This window comes from Emys orbicularis, chromosome 6 (assembly GCF_028017835.1).
Source record: "Emys orbicularis isolate rEmyOrb1 chromosome 6, rEmyOrb1.hap1, whole genome shotgun sequence".
NCBI lineage: Eukaryota > Metazoa > Chordata > Testudines > Emydidae > Emys > Emys orbicularis.
In genome coordinates this window covers 31,074,470-31,097,270 of record NC_088688.1, presented here as the reverse complement: position 1 = coordinate 31,097,270, position 22,801 = coordinate 31,074,470, and the positions used below count along the sequence as shown (strand labels likewise).

The 22,801-nt window shown below is 39.4% G+C and overlaps 1 protein-coding gene across 1 annotated transcript in view; it reads left to right on the top strand.

Moving 5' to 3' along the window:
- Positions 1-22,801, top strand: part of HCN1 (hyperpolarization activated cyclic nucleotide gated potassium channel 1) — a 291,636-nt gene that overhangs the window by 208,735 nt on the left and 60,100 nt on the right. Inside the window, exon 5 of the mRNA XM_065406546.1 lies at positions 17,274-17,420. Coding sequence (XP_065262618.1) covers positions 17,274-17,420 — 147 coding nt within the window. The remainder of the gene's footprint in view (positions 1-17,273; positions 17,421-22,801) is intronic.

The window sequence follows — 22,801 nt, the reverse complement described above, 5'->3', positions numbered from 1 at the left end:
TCTTGGAACCATTAGCAATTCAGCTAGTTCCTTAAGTAGCCCAGGGTGAATTTTGTCAGGACCTGTCTACTTGAATACATCCAACTTATAAGAATATTCTTTACACTTTTCTTTCCCTATACTGGTTTGTTTTCCTTGCCCCTTGTTTTAATATTAATTATGTTTAGTGTCCACAGATTACCTTTTTAGTGAAGACTGAAGCAAAATAGGCATTAAACACCTCATCCTTCTTGGTGTTATCCATTATTAACTCTTCTCCTCCTCTAAATAGTGGACCTCCACTTTTCTTCATCTTTCTCTTACTCCTAATGTATTTATAGAACCTCTTCTTGTTGCTTTTTATGTCTCTTGCTAGCTGTAATTCATTTTTTGCCTTAGACTTTCTGATTTTTATCTTTACATCCTGATGCTATTGTTTTGTACTTATCCTTAGCAATTTGTCCATGTATCTAGTTTTGTAGGGCTCCTTTTTGATTTTCAGATCATTACAGAGCTCTTGGTTGAGTCGTGTTGGCCTCTTGCTGTTACTCCTATTTTTCCTGTACATTGGGATAGTTTGTTGTTGTACCTTTAATATTGTCTCTGGGACCTGCCAGTTCTCCCAAACTCCTTTTTCTTTTACATTTTCTTTCCATGGGACTATACCTATCAGTTCACTGAGTTTGTTAAAGTCTGCCTTTTTTGAAGTCCATTGCCCTTATTCTGCTGCTCTCACTCCTTCATTTCATTAGAATCATGAAATCTATCATTTCATGATCATCTTCACCCGTGCTGCCTTTCTACCTTGAGATTCATCATCAATTCCTCCCTGTTAGAATCTAGTCTAAAATGATTGCCCTCCTGGTTATATCCTCCACATTCTGAAACAAAAGTTGTCCCCAACACATTCCAAAAACGTATTGGATATTTTGTGTTTGCCACATTATTTTTCCAACAGATGTCTGGATAGTTAAAGTCCCCCGTTACTATCAGGTCAAGTGACCTTACCCAGCTGATCACACAGCTCAGCTATTGATTCATGATTACTGAATACTAACATTAATAGTCCCATTTAATATTCTGCAATCAGTCTATTGGCTGAAATTTATATTCACAAATCTATGTTGAACAAGTGAAAACAGCAAAATCATAGTTTGTTTGCAGATAATTCCTCCCCCACAAAAAAGAGGGAAATTTGCCAAGGAAATTACTCATTATGATTGTTTTATCAACTCTAGTCTTGACATACTGTTTGTGTGGTTATGAATAATGGAATATATGGACTTTAATTAAATCAGCTTTTAAAAAGTGTTTCAACAGTGTGGTTGTTGTAAAATGCTTCCATTCAAGGTAGTCTCAATAAAAATGCTAATCACGCATTCCCATTTTGTAGCCTTCATATTGACTTTTATAAATCTTCTCTTATTTATAAAGAGTATATTTTAATGAATGAAATTGGTTGTCAGCTTTAAACAAAATAAAAATTGTTTTCCTCATTGTTCCCATTAATGAAAACATTTCCCCTTTATATTCAGCCTGTGCTCTAACAATTATAGTTGCTGCTGTGGCAGAAACAAAAGGTTAATAAATGAAAGACAGTGATGAAAAGTATTACATGTAAAAACTAATTTCATGTCCTCTTCTGGCCATTTCTAAGAATTGTATTTGTAGTTTTAAAATGTCTCCATCATATAGTTCCTAAAAGCAATCTGGTCATGCTTTTATTAAATACAAAACAAACTTAATGGAGATTGCAAATGTTTCACTGAGCTATAACTGAGAATGTGATTTTGATACCAGTTTCATTTTTGACTAAAGGTTGATATTTCTGAATGTTTATTTATCCTAAAAATGAACTACTCCTGCTTCCATTGTTATTTATTTACGAAGACCAATTATGCATTTGCAAACACTGTGCTAATTACAGTGTGCTTCACCAAAACATTCAATCATGTATGGGATCAAAATATTCCAACTGTTAGAAAGAGATGTTATTCCGAAGATAGTAATTACCCTAAGTTATTTAGTAGAGCTGGGAGCTTTAGTAGTATATAGTTTTATTACTCAGGATTCTGATAACAGGACATAGACTAGAGCCTTTCCTCTCCGAGTTGCCAGTTCAACTGGGGTCCAAATCAGTAATGAAAATTGCTTATCATCTGATGGCACTTCGAAGGCAGTTCCCCTAATATCTATATCATGGTTGGTATTAACTGGCTGTCTACATAGTATAGATGGACAGGAAATTTCCAAATGTTTTTTGTAAGAAAATGCAGTTTCCGTAAAATTGAAATTTTCCATGTGAAAAGTTTGATTCTCCCAACATTTTTTAATTTACCTTCAGAAAAATAAAACAAAATATTTTATTTTGGTTTGCTGAACTGAATCAAAATGTTTTGTTTTGGATCAGTTCAATATTAAACTGCGTCCTTGAGCTGCCACAATGCTTCATGGGAGCTGAAGTTCAAATGCCCATGCCTCCATTCTCTCTGTGCTGGGCTCCCTGGAAAGATTACATCTCCCATGATGCATCACAGTCTGCCCTCCGGTTGAACTGCTGTGGTGCATCTTTGAAGACGTAGTCAAGCTGTAGTCTCCCATAGAGGAGAATGGGGCCATGGAGCAGCAAAAAAATACTCCTATGAAGTACTGCAGCAGCTCAGGCAGAAACTTCAAAGTCAAAGTGAGCCAAAATGAAATGTTTAGCCATTTCTAAATAATTTTTTTCTGAATTTCCCACTGTATGAAAAATTTTATATTTCAACGTTTTGTCCCAATTCAGGATGAAAACAAATGTTGTAATATTGAAATTTCCTGTGGGATGTAAATTCTGATTTTTGACCAACTCTACTGTCAAGCACTTCATGAGCATAGAGACTGAACTCCATGGTTCTCCAGCAAAAAAACTGAGACTCATGACATTTTACCACAGGGAAGAGGGTTGTATTGACTCCATGTTGTATTTGTTCTGTGGGCAAAGAGAGGACTTCAGTGTCCTGGGTATCAAACCAGAGACCTTTCACAAGGTCTAATATTAAACCAGAAAGTTGTTAAAAATAAGTATTACAGTCTGAGTATAATGTGCTTATAAAAACACATTACTGAGGTCTGTCATGTGCTACTCAGAATGGTAAAAAATGGAATAATCTGAAAATATTTTAGCATGGATTTTTTATTTAACATTTTCGTCATAGCCTGTTCAAGACAAGACAAGATTGTTATAGAAATATCAGACAAGATTGCAAGTTGAGATGCAGTTCAGCACAGTCATCTCAGGCTAGGTGGGAAGATTAGGCAAAAGGAGAAAAGGCTTTATTTGTCCTGTTTTATTAAAAATAAATCTGCACTTATCTAAGTAGTTCTGTGCATCATAGCAGTCCTCATTCAATTGAGCGTCACCAAACTAACTATGATTAGCTTACTGAAATCCTGAGATGAACCCAGTTACTGCACCTCTATGGTTAAGAGAGTTGTCTACAATTCCAGTGTAAGCTGCTTTTTTATGGAACATGAAAATAGAAGCTACTTGCAGCTGATAATTGAAATATAAAGACCCTGAGAATGCTCACCATTTCCCATGTTTTCTTTGTTTTATAACCAAATTTGTTTTAAATCCATTTAGTCCCTATAAATTGTATTACATCCTTTTGGTTTCTGAAAAAAACATAATTACAAGGACAAATTATTGAATTTTAAAGTGATCCCTGAGGATGCAATGCCATTATTTACATAGTGCAGTTGCATAGTAGGTTTTTTTCCACTGGCTTATTTATTATTTATTATTTAGGCTATACATGTGTAGTACTCTAGATAGATTATATATTTTTTAATACACAAATACTTACTGATGCTGGTTCTGGAGGTATTGACATGATCAACACTCATTATATAATGGATAAGAGGCTTATCAATTATTCTTGTTATCATATATATAATTCATAACTGCCAATGTTCTTGATGCGGTGCAAGAGAACACATATAAATAGTCCCAAAGGAGTGTGATCTTTATATATTTTTTCTTTCTATTTTAATATTAAACACAAGAAATGAAAGCACAATCCTCCTATTTTAAAGTTACATTGTACAATCCCAGAAGAGCACATAAATCCAGACCTCCAATATATACTTATATATATATACTCCAATATATACACAGTATGGGGAGAAGGTGACCAGCCCTCTGTGGAGAAAGAAGTGGTTCGGGACTATTTAGAAAAACTGGACGTGCACAAATCCATGGGGCCGGATGCGCTGCATCCGAGGGTGCTAAAGGAGTTGGCGGATGAGATTGCAGAGCCATTAGCCATTATTTTTGAAAACTCATGGCGATCGGGGGAGGTCCCGGATGACTGGAAAAAGGCTAATGTAGTGCCCATCTTTAAAAAAGGGAAGAAGGAGGATCCGGGGAACTACAGGCCAGTCAGCCTCACCTCAGTCCCTGGAAAAATCATGGAGCAGGTCCTCAAGGAATCAATTATGAAGGATGTGGAAAAATTGTTGCCCTCTGCTGGACTCTTTCCAAAAATGATTAGGGGTCTGGAGCACATGACTTATGAGGAGAGGCTGAGGGAACTGGGATTGTTTAGTCTCCAGAAGAGAAGAATGAGTGGGAATTTGATAGCTGCTTTCAACTACCTGAGTGGGGGTTCCAAAGAGGATGGAGCTCAGCTGTTCTCAGTGGTGGCAGATGGCAGAACAAGGAGCAATGGTCTCAAGTTGCAGTGTGGGAGGTCTAGGTTGGATATTAGGAAAAACTTTTTCACTAGGAGGGTGGTGAAGCACTGGAATGCGTTACCTAGGGAGGTGGTGGAGTCTCCTTCTCTGGAGGTTTTTAAGGCCTGGCTTGACAAAGCCCTGGCTGGGATGATTTAGTTGGGAATTGGTTCTGCTTTGAGCAGGGGGTTGGACTAGATGACCTCCTGAGGTCCCTTCTAACCCTGATATTCTATGATTCTATGATACTTAAAAGAGAATTGCAATTTTTTAAACTTCTTTTAAGGGCCAGATTTTCAGACACTGTCTTCCAGACAAAGTTACCTACCTAAAGTTATGAATCAATCTCAGTTCTTCCAAGATACTGAAAGACCCAAGGCTGTGAGCTCAACCAGTATCAAAAGTCAGCAGCATTCGTCAATTATAGGGTGAACATAAATAACTCACACAAAACACCACTGTATTGAACTTTCAATCCTCGTCGGTTTATATTTTCCAAATTTTTCCCCTACCCCAAATGGAAAGAGAGAGAAACTTAAATTTAAAGAAAAGACCTTAAATTAGACTTGTCGTTTATTGGGCCTCTAAAATGTGAAGCTCTGTGGTCTTATGCAAGCTTAAAGCCCAGCTGAGGTGATTGTCACTGTTGCTGCATTCTGCCCCCGATTTGTTGAATTGTAGTGCAAGGTGACAGTTTCGGTATCGTTTTGATTCTCAAATTGCCTTCCTTCCTGCTGCGTTGCATATACCCGTCATAATGATCTCCTGCATGGTGTAGTGGTGTTATAGGTTCTTACTGGTCTTGTAGCATGCAGATTTCAGGCTATGTTAGAGCACTGCTGGATTTGGCCCGTAAGTGTTCTAAACTGCTTCATTCCACTGAGGGGTTTTACAAATGATTTCAGTGTGGTTTTTTTTCTTGTGGCAATTATAGACAGAGTTTTATTTTTTCTAAATATCTGTATAAACTATTCTCTTTGTATAAGGCTTTGACTTCAAAATGGGAAACTGTGTTATAAAATATAACTATATTTTGCCCCTTTCTGTTTTTTCTTTGTGGATTTTTCTCTCTGCCCCTTTTTAATCGTAACTGTTTTCTTTCCCTGTCAACATATGATTTATTTTACATAAACTTATTATGTGGCATCTGAAAAATGTGTGTGTCATTAGGGTTTATAATTTATTATTTTAATTTATTTCAGGGAGCAGGATCGCATTTTTTAAACTAAAAAGAAAATTATCTTAATACAATTTTAATGATGATTTTATGGTTTTCATAGGGAAAGTTTTAGAGGAGGCCTTAGTGAGTGTTGAAAATCTAACCCTCATTTTCACTAAGTGCATAACACATATAATTCAGGCTGCATTTTCAAAACAGTTCATCTCTCATTAATCTCTCACTAATGGGGAGCTGGAATCTCTTGAAAATCTGACCACTTATTAGATACCGGTTAGGTGCTGACATTTTGGAAAATCTGGCCCTTACAAGTCAATCCTGGAAGGTGCTTAGTGCTCTAACTGTGATCCAGCAAAGCAATTAAGCATGTGCTTAACAAAGTATGTGAGTAGTTCCATTGACTGCAGTGCATGTTCTTCAGGTTAAGCATATCTTTGTGTGTACTTTGTTGGACTGAGGCCAGAGTGCTCAGCATCCTGCAGGATGGAGTGCTAAGGGCCAGATTTTCCAAAATGTCAGCATCCAACAGTTCTCATTTAGGTACCTAATAAGTGGTCAGATTTTCAAGAGAGGCCAGCAGGCTTTTAGACACAGGAATGAGAGGCGAGCTGTTCTGAAAATCAACAAAACAAAAAACAAACACACATATGCACTTGATTTACAACAATCCACTATGAGGTTTCTTACAGCATCCTTTAAAGCACTGGATGTTTATCACTGTCAGAAAGAGGATACTGAACTAGCTGGACCTCTGGTTTGATCTGGTGTGGCAATTCCTATGCTCCTATGTTGCTCTCTTTCACAAACCTGCCTTCCCTTCCTCTCACATTTATGCGCCTTGACAAATGCACAGCACATCCATCTTCTTCCCTAACTCCCCCCTGCATGGAAGTAATAATTGAGGACAGAACAACCAGTTTGTGTGCAATAAGACAGTGGTTCTCAACCAGGGGTACGTCTACCTCTGGAGTACACAGCAGTCTTCCAGGGGGTACATCAGCTCATCTAGATATTTGCCTAGTTTTACAATAGGCTACATAAAAAGTACTAGCGAAGTCAGTATATTTCATACAGACAGTGACTTCTTTATACTGCTCTATATACTATACACTGAAATGTAAGTACAAAATTGATTTATTTTATAATTATATGATAAAAATGAGAAAGTAAGCAATTTTTCAGTAATAGTGTGCTAACACTTTTGTATTTTTATGTCTGATTTTGTAAGCAAGTATCTTTTAAGTGAGGTGAAACTTGGGGTATGCAAGGCAAATCAGACTCTGGAAAGATTGAGAGCCACTGCAGTAAGACACCTGAATCTTATCTGAATTTTTTCACCAAAACAAACTGAATATTGTTCTAGCTTCAAAAGATTTGTGATAATTAGCTTTTGTCCTTTCATCTTTCTATCAGCACAGGCTGGCCTGGCTCTTCACTTCTTGGGATCAAAAGCAGAGGATAACACTGCATTCTGAGGTCCTCTGGCCAAAAGGCTCTAAAATATACAAGGTGTAATTAAAGTAGCTAACCAGAGCCTAACAGGCAGAGCATACCCCATTTTCCTTTCCCTTACTTCTTTACCATACTGGAATGTTTATAAATTCTGGAAGGGGCCGGTTGGTCATCAGGGAGGAGATGTTGTGAGTTGAACGAAGCTGTTTGAGATTGGAGAGTAAAATCAGATTAATCAATGCTTTTTAAAGTGATACATTTCTCAAACTAGTTTTGGGTGTGCAAAACTAAGGGGAGTTTATTAATCTTTTCCCCTGTAATTTAACTGAATGATTCCTTTCCCTGAGGATATTTCAATTGGCTGTGCAGTAGCTGCATACAGTCTTAATAATAAATGAGAACAAATATTTTAAAATAGTGATTAAGCTGAACAAAAATACCAGAAACATGGTAGAGAAAGAGAAGCCTATGCTATTAATTAGAAGTAAAAGAACCTTTCCACCAATCTAGGCTGGCACAACTGTGTGGCGTACTGTACAGCACATACAGAATCTGTATTCATTTTTTGCTGTTTTTCCCCCCTCTACTCCCTTTCTAATCCCTTTTCACACATTTTCTCCTGGTCAGAATGTGATGTCTCCTAGCAACATGTGAACTGAAGTCAAACTGCCAATATCTAGCAGTGACAACCTAAGCATTCAAATATTATGAATGAGGCCTCCAAAAATCACGAAATTGGCTTAAATCATGAGACTCTTCAAAAAAATAATTTTGGGGTTCTTTTTACTTGCCTTCTGCCTTTTGAGCTTTTATGATTCAATCATTAAAGCTGTTCTCCATACCATGAGAGCTAGAAACTTACTAGTTTTTTAAAAATGAAGGCTAAGAATGTCGCAAAATCACCATAAGGTAGGACTTTAAGAAATACACTTAATATCATGAGACTCATGATAAATTGCAAGAGTTGGCAACACTTTTAAGTGCATTTGAAATTAGACAGTTTCTACTCATAATACTACATGTCTAACATCACAGAGGAAGCAGTGTTTTCTAGTGGTTAGTGCAAGAAACTCGGAGTCTGAACTCATAATTTTTATTTCTAACTCTCCCACTGACTCATTGAAAGACCTGAGGCATGCTAATTAATTTCTTTGTGCCTCAGATTACCATTTTGTGAATGAGGGTTAATAACACCTACTTCATGTGGGGTATTGTGAGGCTTATTAATTAATGTTGTAAAAGCACTTTGAGACCCACTGGTTAACAAGTACTATATAACTTGAAAATATTATTAGCTTTACAATTTCTGTCTCAGTAAAATTTTCATGTACTAAGCACAGAATCAAGTAGAAAGTAGAGCTGATTTGTATGGGAGAAAATTCCCACTGAAACACAAATAACTGCACTAATGAAAGTGAATAGGCAAATTGCTGTTAGTATCAATGTTCTCTTCTTCAAGGTTGTTTGTGTAGGAAAGTCTTCTGTGAATCTCTCCCTATTCTATGTATCTCAAACTAGCATACATTTTTAACTAGTGCAAAATGTTGAGATTTCATTTTTTATTAGCATTACTCAAATATAGCATTTGAAAATTTCAGTATGCAGATAAATTGTAACTGATTTGTAGGATAACTCTATTTGAATATTTTTAATGGGTAACTGATCTTAAGTGGCTACAAACAGAACACAATACTACAGCTCCACTTACTATGGGGCAAACCAACCATGAGCACACAGCCTGAGTCTCTCAGACGGGTGCTTGAGTATTTCTTTGGAGTAAAAGGGGGAGGAATCCTTCCCCAAGGTTGCAGAATGGAAGTGCAGAGAGAGAGAGAGGCTAACCCAGACTAATGTATCCTCTGCATGCTGCTGAGCTGTTAACCACTCACAAAGCTAGTCACCACATCATACAGGGAGAGAACACCGCATGCGTAGACCCATCAAATCCTGTAACCCTTTGCAAAGCAAACATTGATTCTAATGGATTTGTATGCTTCACCTGTAGAAGTTGCACATGCAGGGCAAGATTTGTACCATATTTAATGGAAAGGACATGTAAGATATATGTACCTCTAATTGCATTGTAGTGCTACCATAGTTGGAAATGCCAGAGACATCACAATAAAGGCTGTGTTGAGTTATTCATTTAAAGCAGAGTTCAGATCACCTAATTAAGCTTGAAAATACACAGGAAGAAAAAATTTAATATGGACTCTCAGAATAAAGAAAGCAATGTTCTAGGTAGTTTCCACCCTCCTTTTAACCTGTGAGCTTCCCCATCTTCTGTCCCCTCTCACCATGACTCAGTGCCCACAAGCTGGAGGTATGGAGGGGGCAAGGTGAAAGAAAGACATGCAGGCGAAATCACTTGACTGGTGAAGCTTGTTGCTCTGCAATGATGGCAGCTTGTCCATCTGGCGAACCTCATATGCTTTGTCCTATTCACACATTTTACAAGGTCTGTTGGATTGGGACTTCCTCTTCTGTAAGGTATATCCATGAGGGGTTGGGTGAAGAGCTGGCAAGTCTGTAGTATTGGAATCAAGGAAGCAGACAGGGCAGAAGGCCTAGAGACGTCAGGAGGCAAGATATACTGAGAAAGGGGAATGCAAGTCCCTCTGACGCTTGGATCCTACGGCTGTCCCAATCTCTAGACCTGCTTCCTAGTTCTTCTTTGAGTGCTGGCTCCTAAATGTATTCCGCTGTGGGATATGCATGTGCTCCAGGCATCTGAGACTAGAGGATTTTTTCCAGTAGCGTCCATTGTCCATGCCTGCGGTCTTCCTTTCCTTATGCTCTGAACCAAGGGCATAAGGTGTGATGTGGACTGACAGCCTCTCTGGTTTCTTCTTACTACTGTATGATCTAAGATGGAAACCTCCAGTGTCCACGAGCTCTTCCTTCAATATTGAACCTGTAAATAGTATATATTGTAAATATTGTAGATAGAAAAATGTAATTAGTTATTACTTAAGTGCGTTATCCAAGTTACTGAGTACTTGCCCGACATCCACATTGGACCCATCCTTCCTGGTATGGGACACCAATTATGCCCAGGATTTCAGGCTTCAAGAACAGAGTCTCCTGGCCCCATTCCTTCCGGTTAGTGATGATGACCAGAGGTGCCTCTATTATCTTGTAGAAGCCAATATCACTGCCAAGTGCAGTATCTGGCACTCCTTTCTGCCACGACCCCAACAAACACCGGAATTCAGGTTTAGAAAACACCTTATCGAGCATTCTATGAGGCCTCAGTTGGAACTAAGCTTCTGGTAGTACTGGTGGCATACTCCTCAATGCCTCTGCCTGAAGTACAGGGAGTCTGCCCAGCTTATAAGACTCCTCATCTTAGGCTCAAGACAAGGGTAAGAAACCTTCTCTAAAGCCTAGAGAAAAATCTCCCTCCAGATCCACTTCAAAGAGAAGGGCTGATTCCCCTACACCCTCGAGGTCGAGTGATTCTTCCCATCTGGTTCAGGAAGCTAAAAGGCCAAATGGATCATGGTCTTGACTCACAGATTTTGAAGACTAAGAGCCCCTCCACATCGGGATCAAATAAAGAGAAGCATGTACCTAGGACCAGTACAAACTCTGATACCCGCTAAGGACATAGAAGCACTCCATATATCGTCGGCACAGAAACGCACTTCCATGCTGGCACCAAAAGTTCACAGGCAGGAGACTCTTCAAGCCCTGGTGGTGGGTGACAAATACACCACTTTGAAGAATAACACCATCCTGCTGGATCTGAAATCTCCCCTCCTATCTGACCTGGTGCTTACAAGAGAGTTCCTGGCACCATTGATTGTATATTATGAGAGAAATTGATCTCGCATCCCCTCTGTAAGTTGGGGTATTTCTTCATCAGAGGTTTTGATGGAACCACTTCTGGTGTTGGAGCCAACATTCTCCTCATTGGGTGATTCTGTTATGGGAGAAGGACTATTATCACCTCCACTGAGAGATATCAATCCTGACAGAGCATCCAGAATTTCCTGGGGTCCACCAGGACCTTGTAAGATGGGGTATTCCCCCGGGGACTGGTACCCTATGTGGGCTTCCTCAGCCCATGACCTTACTGGGTATTGTGTGACCTGTATGTGCATTATCCAGAATGCATACAGTTGCATCAAAATGCACACCATCCTTCTCTGAGGGCCCAGCCTGAACTCCTCTCAGAGCCCATGGCCAAGGAAAAACCTGATTCAACAGCACCTCCAGTACCATCAGGCATATCGTCTTTCTCTCCTGACGAGGCAGTTGCCCCAGCCTTGTTTCCACTGAACGATCGCAAGCAGTTCCAGCAATTGTTCAGAAAGATTGCTGATGCCCTCCAGATTCCCCTAGAGGAAGTCCAAGAGTCATCTCACGAAGTCTTGGAAATTTTTAAGTTGGGGCTCTGTTAGAGTAACGCTCCAGGTCAATGAGGCTATCCTAGAGCTGCCTAAGGTGGTGTGGCGTGCCCCAGCCACATGCACACCTACTCCTAAGAGGGCAGAAAGGAGGTACTTTGTTCCAGCCAATGGAGCAGAGTTTCTGTTCCCATATCCTGCCCCAAACTCCCTGATTGTTCAAGCTATTACAAAAAGGAATAGACAACAACATGTCAGATCTACCCTTGCTGATCAGAAGGCTAAATGCTTAGATCTCCTAGGGTGAAAAGTGTTCACATTTACCAGCTGCCAATTCTGAATAGCGAATTATCAGGGGCTATTTGCAGAGTATGATTTTTTATCACTACTTCAAATTTGTGGAATTCAGGAACTAGCTCCCTCAGGTAGACAGAGCACAATTCCAGGCTCAGTTTGAAGAAGGTAGGCTGGTATCCAGGTCTTCTTTTCAAACAACTATAGATGCAGCCTCTATATTGATGGAAACTGCCATTGTGATGCACTGGGAATCCTGCCTTAATTCCTTGGGTTTTCCCAGGGAAGTTCACTGTGGAGGATTTGCCCTTTGCAGGAGACAACTTGTTTAGATAGAACACTGGTGAGTCATTGCACTCATTAAGGAACTCAAGGGTAATCCTCTGTTCCCAAGGTATATAGAACCAGCATTCAAGAAGTAGTACATCAGACAACCTATTACGCCTAGACAATATCACAGCCCTTCTATCACCATAGAACATATGAACTGCCATGAAATCAACAGAGGGTGCAGTGCAACAAACATAGTGCACCTCCTTTCTCCTCTTTCCAACTGGAATCACCTGTCAATAAATACTTTTGACAGGAACTTTAAGAGCTGAGAACCAACCCAGTTGAAATGTCCTTCCATATCCAAAATTTGATTTGGTGTCCGACTAGCCCATTTTCTCCCATAGATGGCAGACAAATGCATTCTCAATGTCTTCCACTTCAGTTATGCCATGGAGTTCCTCTCCCCTCCTCCTTCAAAACCCTCTTCCTGTCTGTTTTCAGTGGCCCACTCCCACAAGAAGATACTCTTGCAAGAAGTGCACTCCTTACTCCAATAGGGGTCACAGAGCTGTTACCATGTCAGCACTGGGAAAAGGGATTTTATTCCAAATACTTGCTGATCTCCAAGAAAAAAGAAGGATGGAGACCCATCTTAGACCTCTGGCGCCCAATGTCTTTAACCAAAGAGTAAGATTCAGGATGGTTACCCTGGTATTGACTATGATATCCATAAATATAAACTAATGATTCATGGCTCCCGACATGAAGGATGCCTATTTTCATATAGATATCCTCCCCTCCCACAGGAGGTTCCTGAGGTTCATGATAGATGAGAATCACAGTTAATACAGGGTGCCTCCTTTTGGACTGGCAACAGTGCCCAGAGTATTTATAAAGGTTTTTTCAGTAGTGGCAGCACACGTCCAGTGCCACAGTTTGATATTCTTTCCATCTCTAGACCATTGGCTTCTGATAAGGAAATCTCATTGGGAAGTAGTGACATCAACCTCATCTCTGCACAGTCTTTTAGCTACAAATTTATGTGAACATAGAAAAATCCACTTTAGTTCCAACACAGCCAATAGAATTTATTGGAACAACTCCAGACTCAATCAGAGCCAGAGCTTACCTCTCTATGGACAGATTTCAGTTGAGAAACATTCCTAGTCATCAACTCAGAAGGAACCCACAAACATTGGTTCAGGCATGACTCATCCCGCTGTGCACTTATGTGACACTGTTTGTGAGGCTCCACCTTCATTGTCTACAAGCCTGGCTTCAAACAGTAGGCACAATATACACAAGTTAGTTATGCTCCCTCCCAGGGTACAAAACTTTCTAGCTTGATGATAGGACAGGGAACAGGTGTGCATAGGAATTCCTTTTGCTCTGCCCCCTCCTCAAAAAACATAGCTCACAGAAGGACTTATGGGTTGGGGTGCTCATCTGGACACAGAAACAGCTCAGGGAATGTGGACTCATCATGAGAGCAAGATGCATATAACTGTTCTGGAGCTGAGAGCAGTTGGAAGTGGTAAGTGCTTTACCGTTCATCCACTTCCATGATGACAGACAATATGACAACTATATTCTACCTCAATGAACAAGGGGAAGAAAGATCTATCTCGCTACTTTTTATAACATGTTTAAAACAAACAAAAGGAAATATTTCTTCACACAACACACAGTCAACCTGTGGAATTCTTCGTCAGAGGATGTTTGAAGGCCAAGACTATAACAGGTTTCAAAAAAGAACTAGATAAATTCATGGAGGATAGGTCCATCAATGGTTATTACCCAGGATGGGCAGGGATGGTGTCCCTAGCCTCTGTTTCCCAGAGGCTGGGAATGAGCAACAGAGAATGGATCACTTGATGATTACCTGTTCTGTTCATTCCCTCTGGGGCACCTGACATTGGCCACTGTCGGAAGACAGGATACTAGGCTAGATGAACCTTTGGTCTGACCCAGTATGGCCATTCTTATGTTCTTATAAGGAGGCGGGTCCCCCTGTGGAATTGTTATAGTCATCATCAGATTATCATGTTAGCAGTACATCTTCCAGGAATACATGGCACTCTGGTGGATAGTCTCAGCGGATGCTTCTTGACAGAACATGAATAGGAGATCCACAACTCAGTGATAAAAGATATATTCCAGCTATGGGGATACCTGTCTTTGAATCTCTGTGTCACAAGACAAGAAAAAATGCACTATGTGCTGCTCAAAGGGACACAAAGTCAGAACTCCAAATAAGATACCCTTCTACTTCCAGGGATGGAAAATTTTATGTCTACCTTTCCCTCCCATCCTACCCTTACATCGAGTTCTCTGGAGAATCTAACAGGACACAGCAATGATCAACCTCAGTGCTCCCAGATAGCCAAAATAATTGCGGTTTCCCATTCTTCTCCATCTGTCATCCTGTCAACAGATCAGCATCTAATCTTCCCCATACCTTCTGATGCAGGACAAGGGCAAGATCAGGCATATGAATCTGGAGCCTTTTCACCTCACAGCCTGGTATTTGTATGACTGTCAAACCCAGAGCAGAAAGATTCAGCAGCTGTTAAAGCCATCCTGAGCAACACGAGGAAGAATCCACCAAGCGGTGTTACTTAGCCAAGTGGAAAAGATTCTCTGTTTGGACTAACCAAATTTTCCCAGAGGAGATGGACGTTCTCACTATTCTGGACTATCTGCTTACCTTGAAGATGCACCCAATGAGTGTGTAGTTTCTGAAGGGTTTACTCAGAACCTTCTTATCAATGATTAGATTCAGTCCTTCATGGGAACTTAATTTGATCGTTTCAACACAAACTAAGCCACTATTTTAACCACTAGTGGCATACTCACTATCCCATTGATCTGGGTAGGTTGCCTTCCTGCCGGCCATCGCTTTAGCTTGATTGGTAGGCGAACTTGGGCTCTTCTGGCCAATCCACCCTATACCATATTCTATAAGGTTTCCTTGAAACTGTGCCCTAAATTCATCCCCAAAGTAATATTGGACCTCCACATAAATTAGACTATACACTTACCTGTATTTTTTCTTAAACCTCATATCACCAATGTGGACCAGACTTTCCATACCTTGGATGTGCATTGGACATTCGTGTTCGATCTTCAAAGAAAAATCCCTTCAGGAAATCACTGAAGCTATTTGTTACCATTGTGGAATGCATGAAAGGGCAAATGATATCTCTTCAAATACTGTCCAAGTGGATTTGGGGCTGTATTTTACTCTGTTACCAGTTATCTGATGTTCCACCACACAAAGTGAAGACCTATTAAACCAGAGCAAAGGCTGCTTCAGTAGCTTCACTTTGGGAAGTTCCATTCGTTGACATATGTAAAGCAGCCACCTGGAGTTCCATTCAGACCTTCACAAAACACTACGCACTGGTACGCATCTCCTCAGCTAATGTGTCCTTTGGATCAGTGGTCCTACAGTCTTCAATACCGCTGAGGCCCTCAGACTCCCCCTCCCCCTTCTTGAGTGCTTCTTGTCAGTCACCCACACAGGAATACACATAGGGACCAGCACGTGAGGAAACAGAGGTTACCTAAGTTCCACAACCAGAGTTCTTTGAGTTGTGTGATCCGTGTCTGTGTTCCAGTAACCATCCTCCTTCCCCTCTGCTTTAGATTGTAGAATTTATGCACAGTAGAGCATGAGGTTCAGAGCATGAGGAAAGGAAGAACATGGGCACAGACCAATGGAAATTACTAGCACAAGTCTTCTGGTCTCTGGCACATAGAGTGCATGCATACCCAACAGTAGACTACAGATAGGGATGACACATCTCTAAGAGCTCTGATTACGGAAGGTAGGTTACTTATCTTTTAGTTCAATGGCTCTAATTCCAAGCATACATTCCAGTTCCAAGTCCCACCCTCCATTCCTCTAAATCCGTACTCCATTCCACAGGAAAGTCCTTTTTGATGTTTATTTATTTAAACACATCCAGCTCCTCAAATTGCACAACTTTAACTCCAACCTCAGGATTAAAGAGGTAGAAATAACACAATATACAGGCTTTTTTTCCAGTTACACTTGTTGGTAAATGAAGCTATCTTACTGAGTTGGAAACTAAGGTGACTTAGGAGTTCTATGTGTTCATTGAAGTTGGAAAGTAAAGGGAGTTTGGTGTAGGCGTGAGGATTCTGAGAGTGCATTTGGGTTTTGTAATGTTTGGATTACAAGGCGTTGAGGTTGGTGTGGATGTTAATATCTTAACTGGTGATTTCTTTGATTTTAGTGATTGCATTGCCACCAGTATAACCTTAACACTATAAGTTATTTAAGTTATTGGGCACATTTACGGTATATAAAAAAATTCTCTTAATAAAGTACATACAACACTCCTTACAAATCATAGTTCATGTGTACACATCATGAATGGAAAGTTATCCATCTCCATAATTGGTGCAATAGTGGACACCATGTCAGCATATATGCTGCTTACTTTATATCTGATATCTGGATATCTGACCTTATATCTGGTGTTAATGACCTTCCTTTAGAATGACCTTTGTTTTAATACCTTTTTGAAAACAAACCTTATTATAGATGAATCACCAAATGGCTACACTGTGTTTGTTGTTTAGAATTTTCATTTGTTAAGCAGTTATCATTCAGATTTGTTTAACCTGATCATTTAGAAGGATAATTTATTTGTTTTATGACTGTTTTTACATTAAACAACTCTTCATATGGCTCAATTGTTCTTTTTTCTGACTTGCCTTTTTTGAATATACCAGGTTCTTTGTTAACCCATATGTTTTATAAATAACATTATATCAATTGTCAGTGTTTGGAATCAACTTCAATCAATGTGCTGTCACCTGTCTTCCATGGGTATACTGTGTTTCTTTGTATGATAGAAGCTTTTCAACATTGCATTTCCTTTTCTTTAAGCAACTGCATTATTTAGGTTTCATTTTACAGGCACTTTAGATGGCTTTAGATTGTAAAAGAGTAATGGACTGATCTTTTATTGACTTTCTTCTTCATTTTCCTTTTTTTTTAGTACAAACAAGTGGAACAATACATGTCATTTCACAAGTTACCCGCTGACATGCGCCAAAAGATCCACGATTATTACGAACACCGTTACCAAGGCAAGATCTTTGATGAGGACAATATTCTCAATGAGCTCAATGATCCTCTTAGGGAGGTAAGACAAAAAGAAACAAACAAACAAATACTGTTCTGCTTGATTCGGAAAGACTTTTTCTCCTTGGTGTGGGAGATTTCTATGCTAATAAAAAAACTATTTCTGTGGCCATTCTGTACTATTTTAATCTCTTTAGGTTCTTCTACTACACTCATCACCAGGGTATCTGAACACCTATCCATGAACAACAGTAGATGAATAGGAACACAAATCCTATACTAGATTGCTGCATTGTAAACGCAAAGAACTGGTCAACTAGTTGTGTCCATTGATGTACCCCATATATTGTCATAGCCCTCATTTGACCATGCAAGAATGTTAGGGCAACTAAAACCTATTTACTCTCCTGTTCAACCAAGTAAGGGCTGCTCAGATTGTGTCTCCATCACAGTGAAGAGGGCATGGGCTAGTCACCTGATACCCTCCTCTGCAAGTATGTTTTTGGAATGGGACAAAATGGGATGGCAATGGGAGAAGCCTTGGTACCACCCTTCCTACATGCTAGACAGACTAGCTGCAGGGAGGAAGTAAACTGCTTTAGAAAAACGGGCAGGAGGGGAGCAGTTTATTAGCTAATAGTATTATTATTATTATTATTATTTATTAACTTACATAGCATTTTCATCAGTAGATCTCAAAGTGCTTTACAAGAGAGGTCAGTATCATTATCCCCATTTTACAAATTGGGAAACCGAGGCATGGAGCTGTGAAGTCACTTGCCCAAAGCCTCACTCAAGGCCAGTGGCAGAGCTGGGAATAGAAGCCAGTTCTCTGTTCATTAAGACACGCTACCTAAACAGGCCTCCTCTTGGGGTAGTGCAGCTGTGTTGCACAAAAACACAATCAAACCCACTGTGACTGCAAAAAAGAATCAAATGGCAAAAAGACATAGTCCTTTTTTGGAAGAAATAGCCTGTGCTGTTTTTTATTTTGCATGGGGGAGGCATTAAGGAGTTCTGTGGAGGGGGATATTGAGTGGGGAGAAAGAAAAGGTTAACTAGTATTAACAAAGCCATATATTTAACAATTATATAGATAAGTCCCTGCGTCATGTACTCCTCTACTGGATAGTAAGTCATTGGCAACCTACTCAAGTGTGTGTATGTGATCCTAATACCCTCTAGTGGCTGCAGTCTACAGAGGAGACCTTCTAAGGAGGAGGAACTGGGAAGGATAGCAGGAGAGAGAGAAAAGGGGAAGATGAAGGAAAGATAGAGAGCAGAAGATGAAAAGGGAAAGGGAGGAAAGTAGAGAAAAGAAGAGACATGAGAAGGGAGGAAGGGAGAGAGAACCACCTATTGTGATAATCCCACCAACTTGTGAAATTGTTATGGGTTCTGGTAGATGCCTTTTAGTATTCCTACCATGGGAGGTATAATGCTGAATGCCACACATCATAACTCACTACAGTGCCTCATGGCAGCTGTACAATTTGGAAAGATGTGTGAGGGGTTTTGTTTAGCAAGGTTTGCAGTAAACAAGACACTTCATCTTTTAAAATATTTTTTTCCCCAGTGCCCATGAAAAGACTCCGCTTTGGTGTTCGCTCCTGACATTTTGTTCCTGACATATAAATCACAGAAGTAACCTAGTCTGTCATCCTGCCAGTGTAGCATTTTTCTCTTGCATAGATATTAAAGTGATTCACAGACAGTTAATTAAAATATTAGTTTGTTTTTCTTCACTAGTGAAGGTAGGTAATTCAAATCTCGCACATCTTTAGAAAAAAGGCTATGTATTACCAGCTCCCAGTGTTTACCCAAAACTCCCAAAATAGTTTTCATGGAAATTCCAGGCTCTCATTACCATAGTATTCCAACTGCCAGCACAGCAATTTATGTGTACTGTATGGTGCACTCTGATATAAATGTCAGATCTCTAAACTAGTAGCAGTGAAACACACATGTTGTGTGAATGCATTACGAAATCTTGTGCAATTTCCAAGAAGAACTCAAAATGACTGCAATCCATTCTTTCGACTGTAAACCAGCAAGATGCACAAATTTCAGCAAGATGCACAAATAGCATTATGTTATCACCTTATAATATAATTGCTTATTTGTATCATCACATGGATTCTCCCATTCTCATTATGGTGCCCAATTCACACATGTTTAATTGAATTCCTAAAATCTTAAATGCATTTTTCCTTAGTGGCTTACTACTGTCAGCAACAGAAATAGTAAGTGTTGGCAGAACCCACTTCCTTACCTTAGAATGGACCAAATTCTGTACAAAGTTACACCGCTGTAAATCCAAAGTTACTTGCGTATGCTACCATGGAAATCATAAGTTACTGTGTGACTGAGAGCAAAATTTGGCCCCATAATTTTTTGTGGATGACAACTACATGACTGTGTTAGGAGTTTTATAATATGTTACAATTATATATCACTCACAATGTACCCAAGCATATTCAAATTTATTTGTTATGTTGTAGATCTGAAACTCTGTTGGATTTTTTGCACTGGTTCTTCATGAAATTGAAGTGCTGTTCATGAAAGTAAGAGCAGAATGCACTGTGAAAATACACCTACACTCTACTCTGTGCATGATCGAGAGGGGGATTTTTTTCCTTTCTTCTCTCCAATCATGTCAATATATAAGATTCCTAACACCTTGACATCTAAGTTCCAGACAAAATTATGAAGGAACAAGAGAGTCCAGAAAAAAAGTGATCTAGACCAGAGATAGTAAACCTATGATTCCTGAGTTGCGTGCAGCCTTTCTTTTGGTTAAAAAATCTATTGTTCGTGATCATTGTTTAACTTGCAAAGGGTCATAAGCTAGTCAAATGAAATCCATTTTTTTTCTGGAAAGAGCATAGGCATTTCTCCTCAATGAGGGCTATTTCCCTACTAAATTATAAATTTTATCCACAAGACTTTTCAGCTGCAGAGCTGTTAAAAATGTATTTATAACGCAGCAAGCTTATATTTTTCACTCCTCACATACTCAAAAACAACACAAGCAAGTTTGTTCAAGCTTGAAAAATAACTTTTGGAGAGAGGCCAAGCATGGAAAAGGTGAGAGTTATGAGCAACTAAAAACATGGAGTAAGAGTGGAAACTGTTATGAAATGTTAACTATGGAAGTCACAGTTTCTACGATATATGTTGTAATTTCTTTTGTTATACATATTGTATATTGGGGAAAATATCATTTCAGCTGAATACTTCCATCAGGAGCCACATTGTGCACCTGAAAGATTAATGTCCTAATAAAAATGTAGCAGGTGTTCTCGGAAAAATGTCAATATTGAATTAAAGGCTAGAAACCTCTAAAGGAACACAGATATGGTGGTAGTGACATTTATAGAAGCAGGCTTCTCAAAACTGGTGACAGCAGCTCTCTTATTCAGCCCTAAAACCATTGTTCAGATTGGTTTAGGTCTTTCAAAGAATATATTAGCTATTACTACATTACAGACATTTTTCTACTCCAAGTATTCGGTTTTTTAATGGTTCTTTGACTATTCAACCATAAATTGGCTCTTCAGCAGTTAAAGTCTGAGTACAATTCTTCTAGGTCTTAAAGAACATGTCCCATTTCATCTGCCACCAACGGTAGAAGGCAAAATACATATAGTAGTTAAAACAAATATCCGATTGAATATATTCAAGTCTAAATATTTACAGAATGTATTAAGTGTTATTGAACTTTGTTTTTTTATTATACCTTGAATTTAACACAGCATGAGAATCAAACATTCATAATTTAAGCAGGGCACATTTATCAAGATGAATGTAGCCTCAGATGAAGGCATTCATCTAAAAACACGATTTCCTCACATACAGTAAGGAGAACAAAAGAAATCACAAGTACAGCATACAGTAACATAAGCAACTGCTGTAGTAAAGGTCACACAATGGTTTCTATTCTAACTCCTTGTTTTCTATCTTTCAAACGCTCACGTTTCAGGCTAAAATTTTCCAAATTTCCCTTGCTCCAAAAATGATTATTTTTTGCAAGTTTGAACAAACTCAGCTCAATCATTTCTGAGTCTGAGAAAAGTCTGAAAAATATAAGTGTTGCATTATATAAAAAAAACTCTTGCCATCACTTTTCAAAATAGTTCTACAGCTAAAAGGGCTAAAGGTCAGAAGTGGAAATTTTCATGGAATTCTCTTCTATTCAGGTTCTATACATCCATCACTATGGGATGTGAGTGTCCTCACTGAGGAGAAATTCCTTTACTTCGTACGATTGAGAAATTGATCTTCATTTAACTGAGCCCCTGAAAATTGTATACTGATCAAAGTACACTTTTTGACTAACTTAATAAAATGTGCAGTTAAGGAAGGATGCGCTGCACAAGTGTGAGTAGCTAACTTAACTGTATAGATAAAAAATGAAGTGATGGATATGGGGAGGAGCCGGTGGTCGTGGTACATGTAGGTACCAATGACATAGGGAAGGGTAGGAGAGATGTCCTGGAGGCCAAATTTAGGCTGCTAGGGAAGAGACTGAAATCCAGGACCTCTATGGTGGCATTCTCAGAAATGCCCCCAGTTCCACGTGCAGGGCCAGGTAGGCAGGCAGAGCTTCAGAGTCTCAATGCATGGATGAGACGATGGTGTAGAGAGGAGGGTTTTATATTCATTAGGAACTGGGGAAACTTTGGGATGGGGGGAGCCTATACAGAAGAGATGGGCTCCACCTAAACCAAAGTGGAACCAGACTGCTGGCACTAAACATTAAAAAGGTTGCAGAGCAGTTTTTAAACTAGGAGATGGGGGAAAGCCGACTGCTGCAGAGGAGCATGTGGATCGGACAGAGACTTCTCTTAGGGGAGAGTCTAATGATAGAGAATCTCCAGGTTATAGTCAGGAGCAGAGGATGGAAGAGGATAAAGTAGGGGCCAGATCAGATGATAAACATTCACATAAAAAAGAATCTGACACATCAGAAAAGGGCAGACAAATAAACAGTGACAAGTTTTTAAAGTGCTTGTACACAAATGCTAGAAGTCTAAATAATAAGATGGGTGAACTAGAGTGCCTCGTGATAAAGGAGGATATTGATATAATAGGCATCACAGAAACCTGGTGGACTGAGAGCAATCAATGGGACACAATCATTCTGGGGTACAAAATATATCAGAAGGACAGAACAGGTCGTGCCGGGGGGGGGGGGGGGGGAGTGGCACTATATGTGAAAGAAAATGTAGAATCAAATGAAGGAAAAATCTTAAGTGAATCCACATGTTCCATAGAATCTCTATGGATAGAAATTTCATGCTCTAATAAGAATATAACATTAGGGATCCATTATCGACCACCTGCCAGGACAGTGATAGTGATGATGAAATGCTAAGGGAAATTAGAGAGGCTATCAAAATTAAGAACTCAATAATAGTGGGGGATTTCAATTATCCCCAT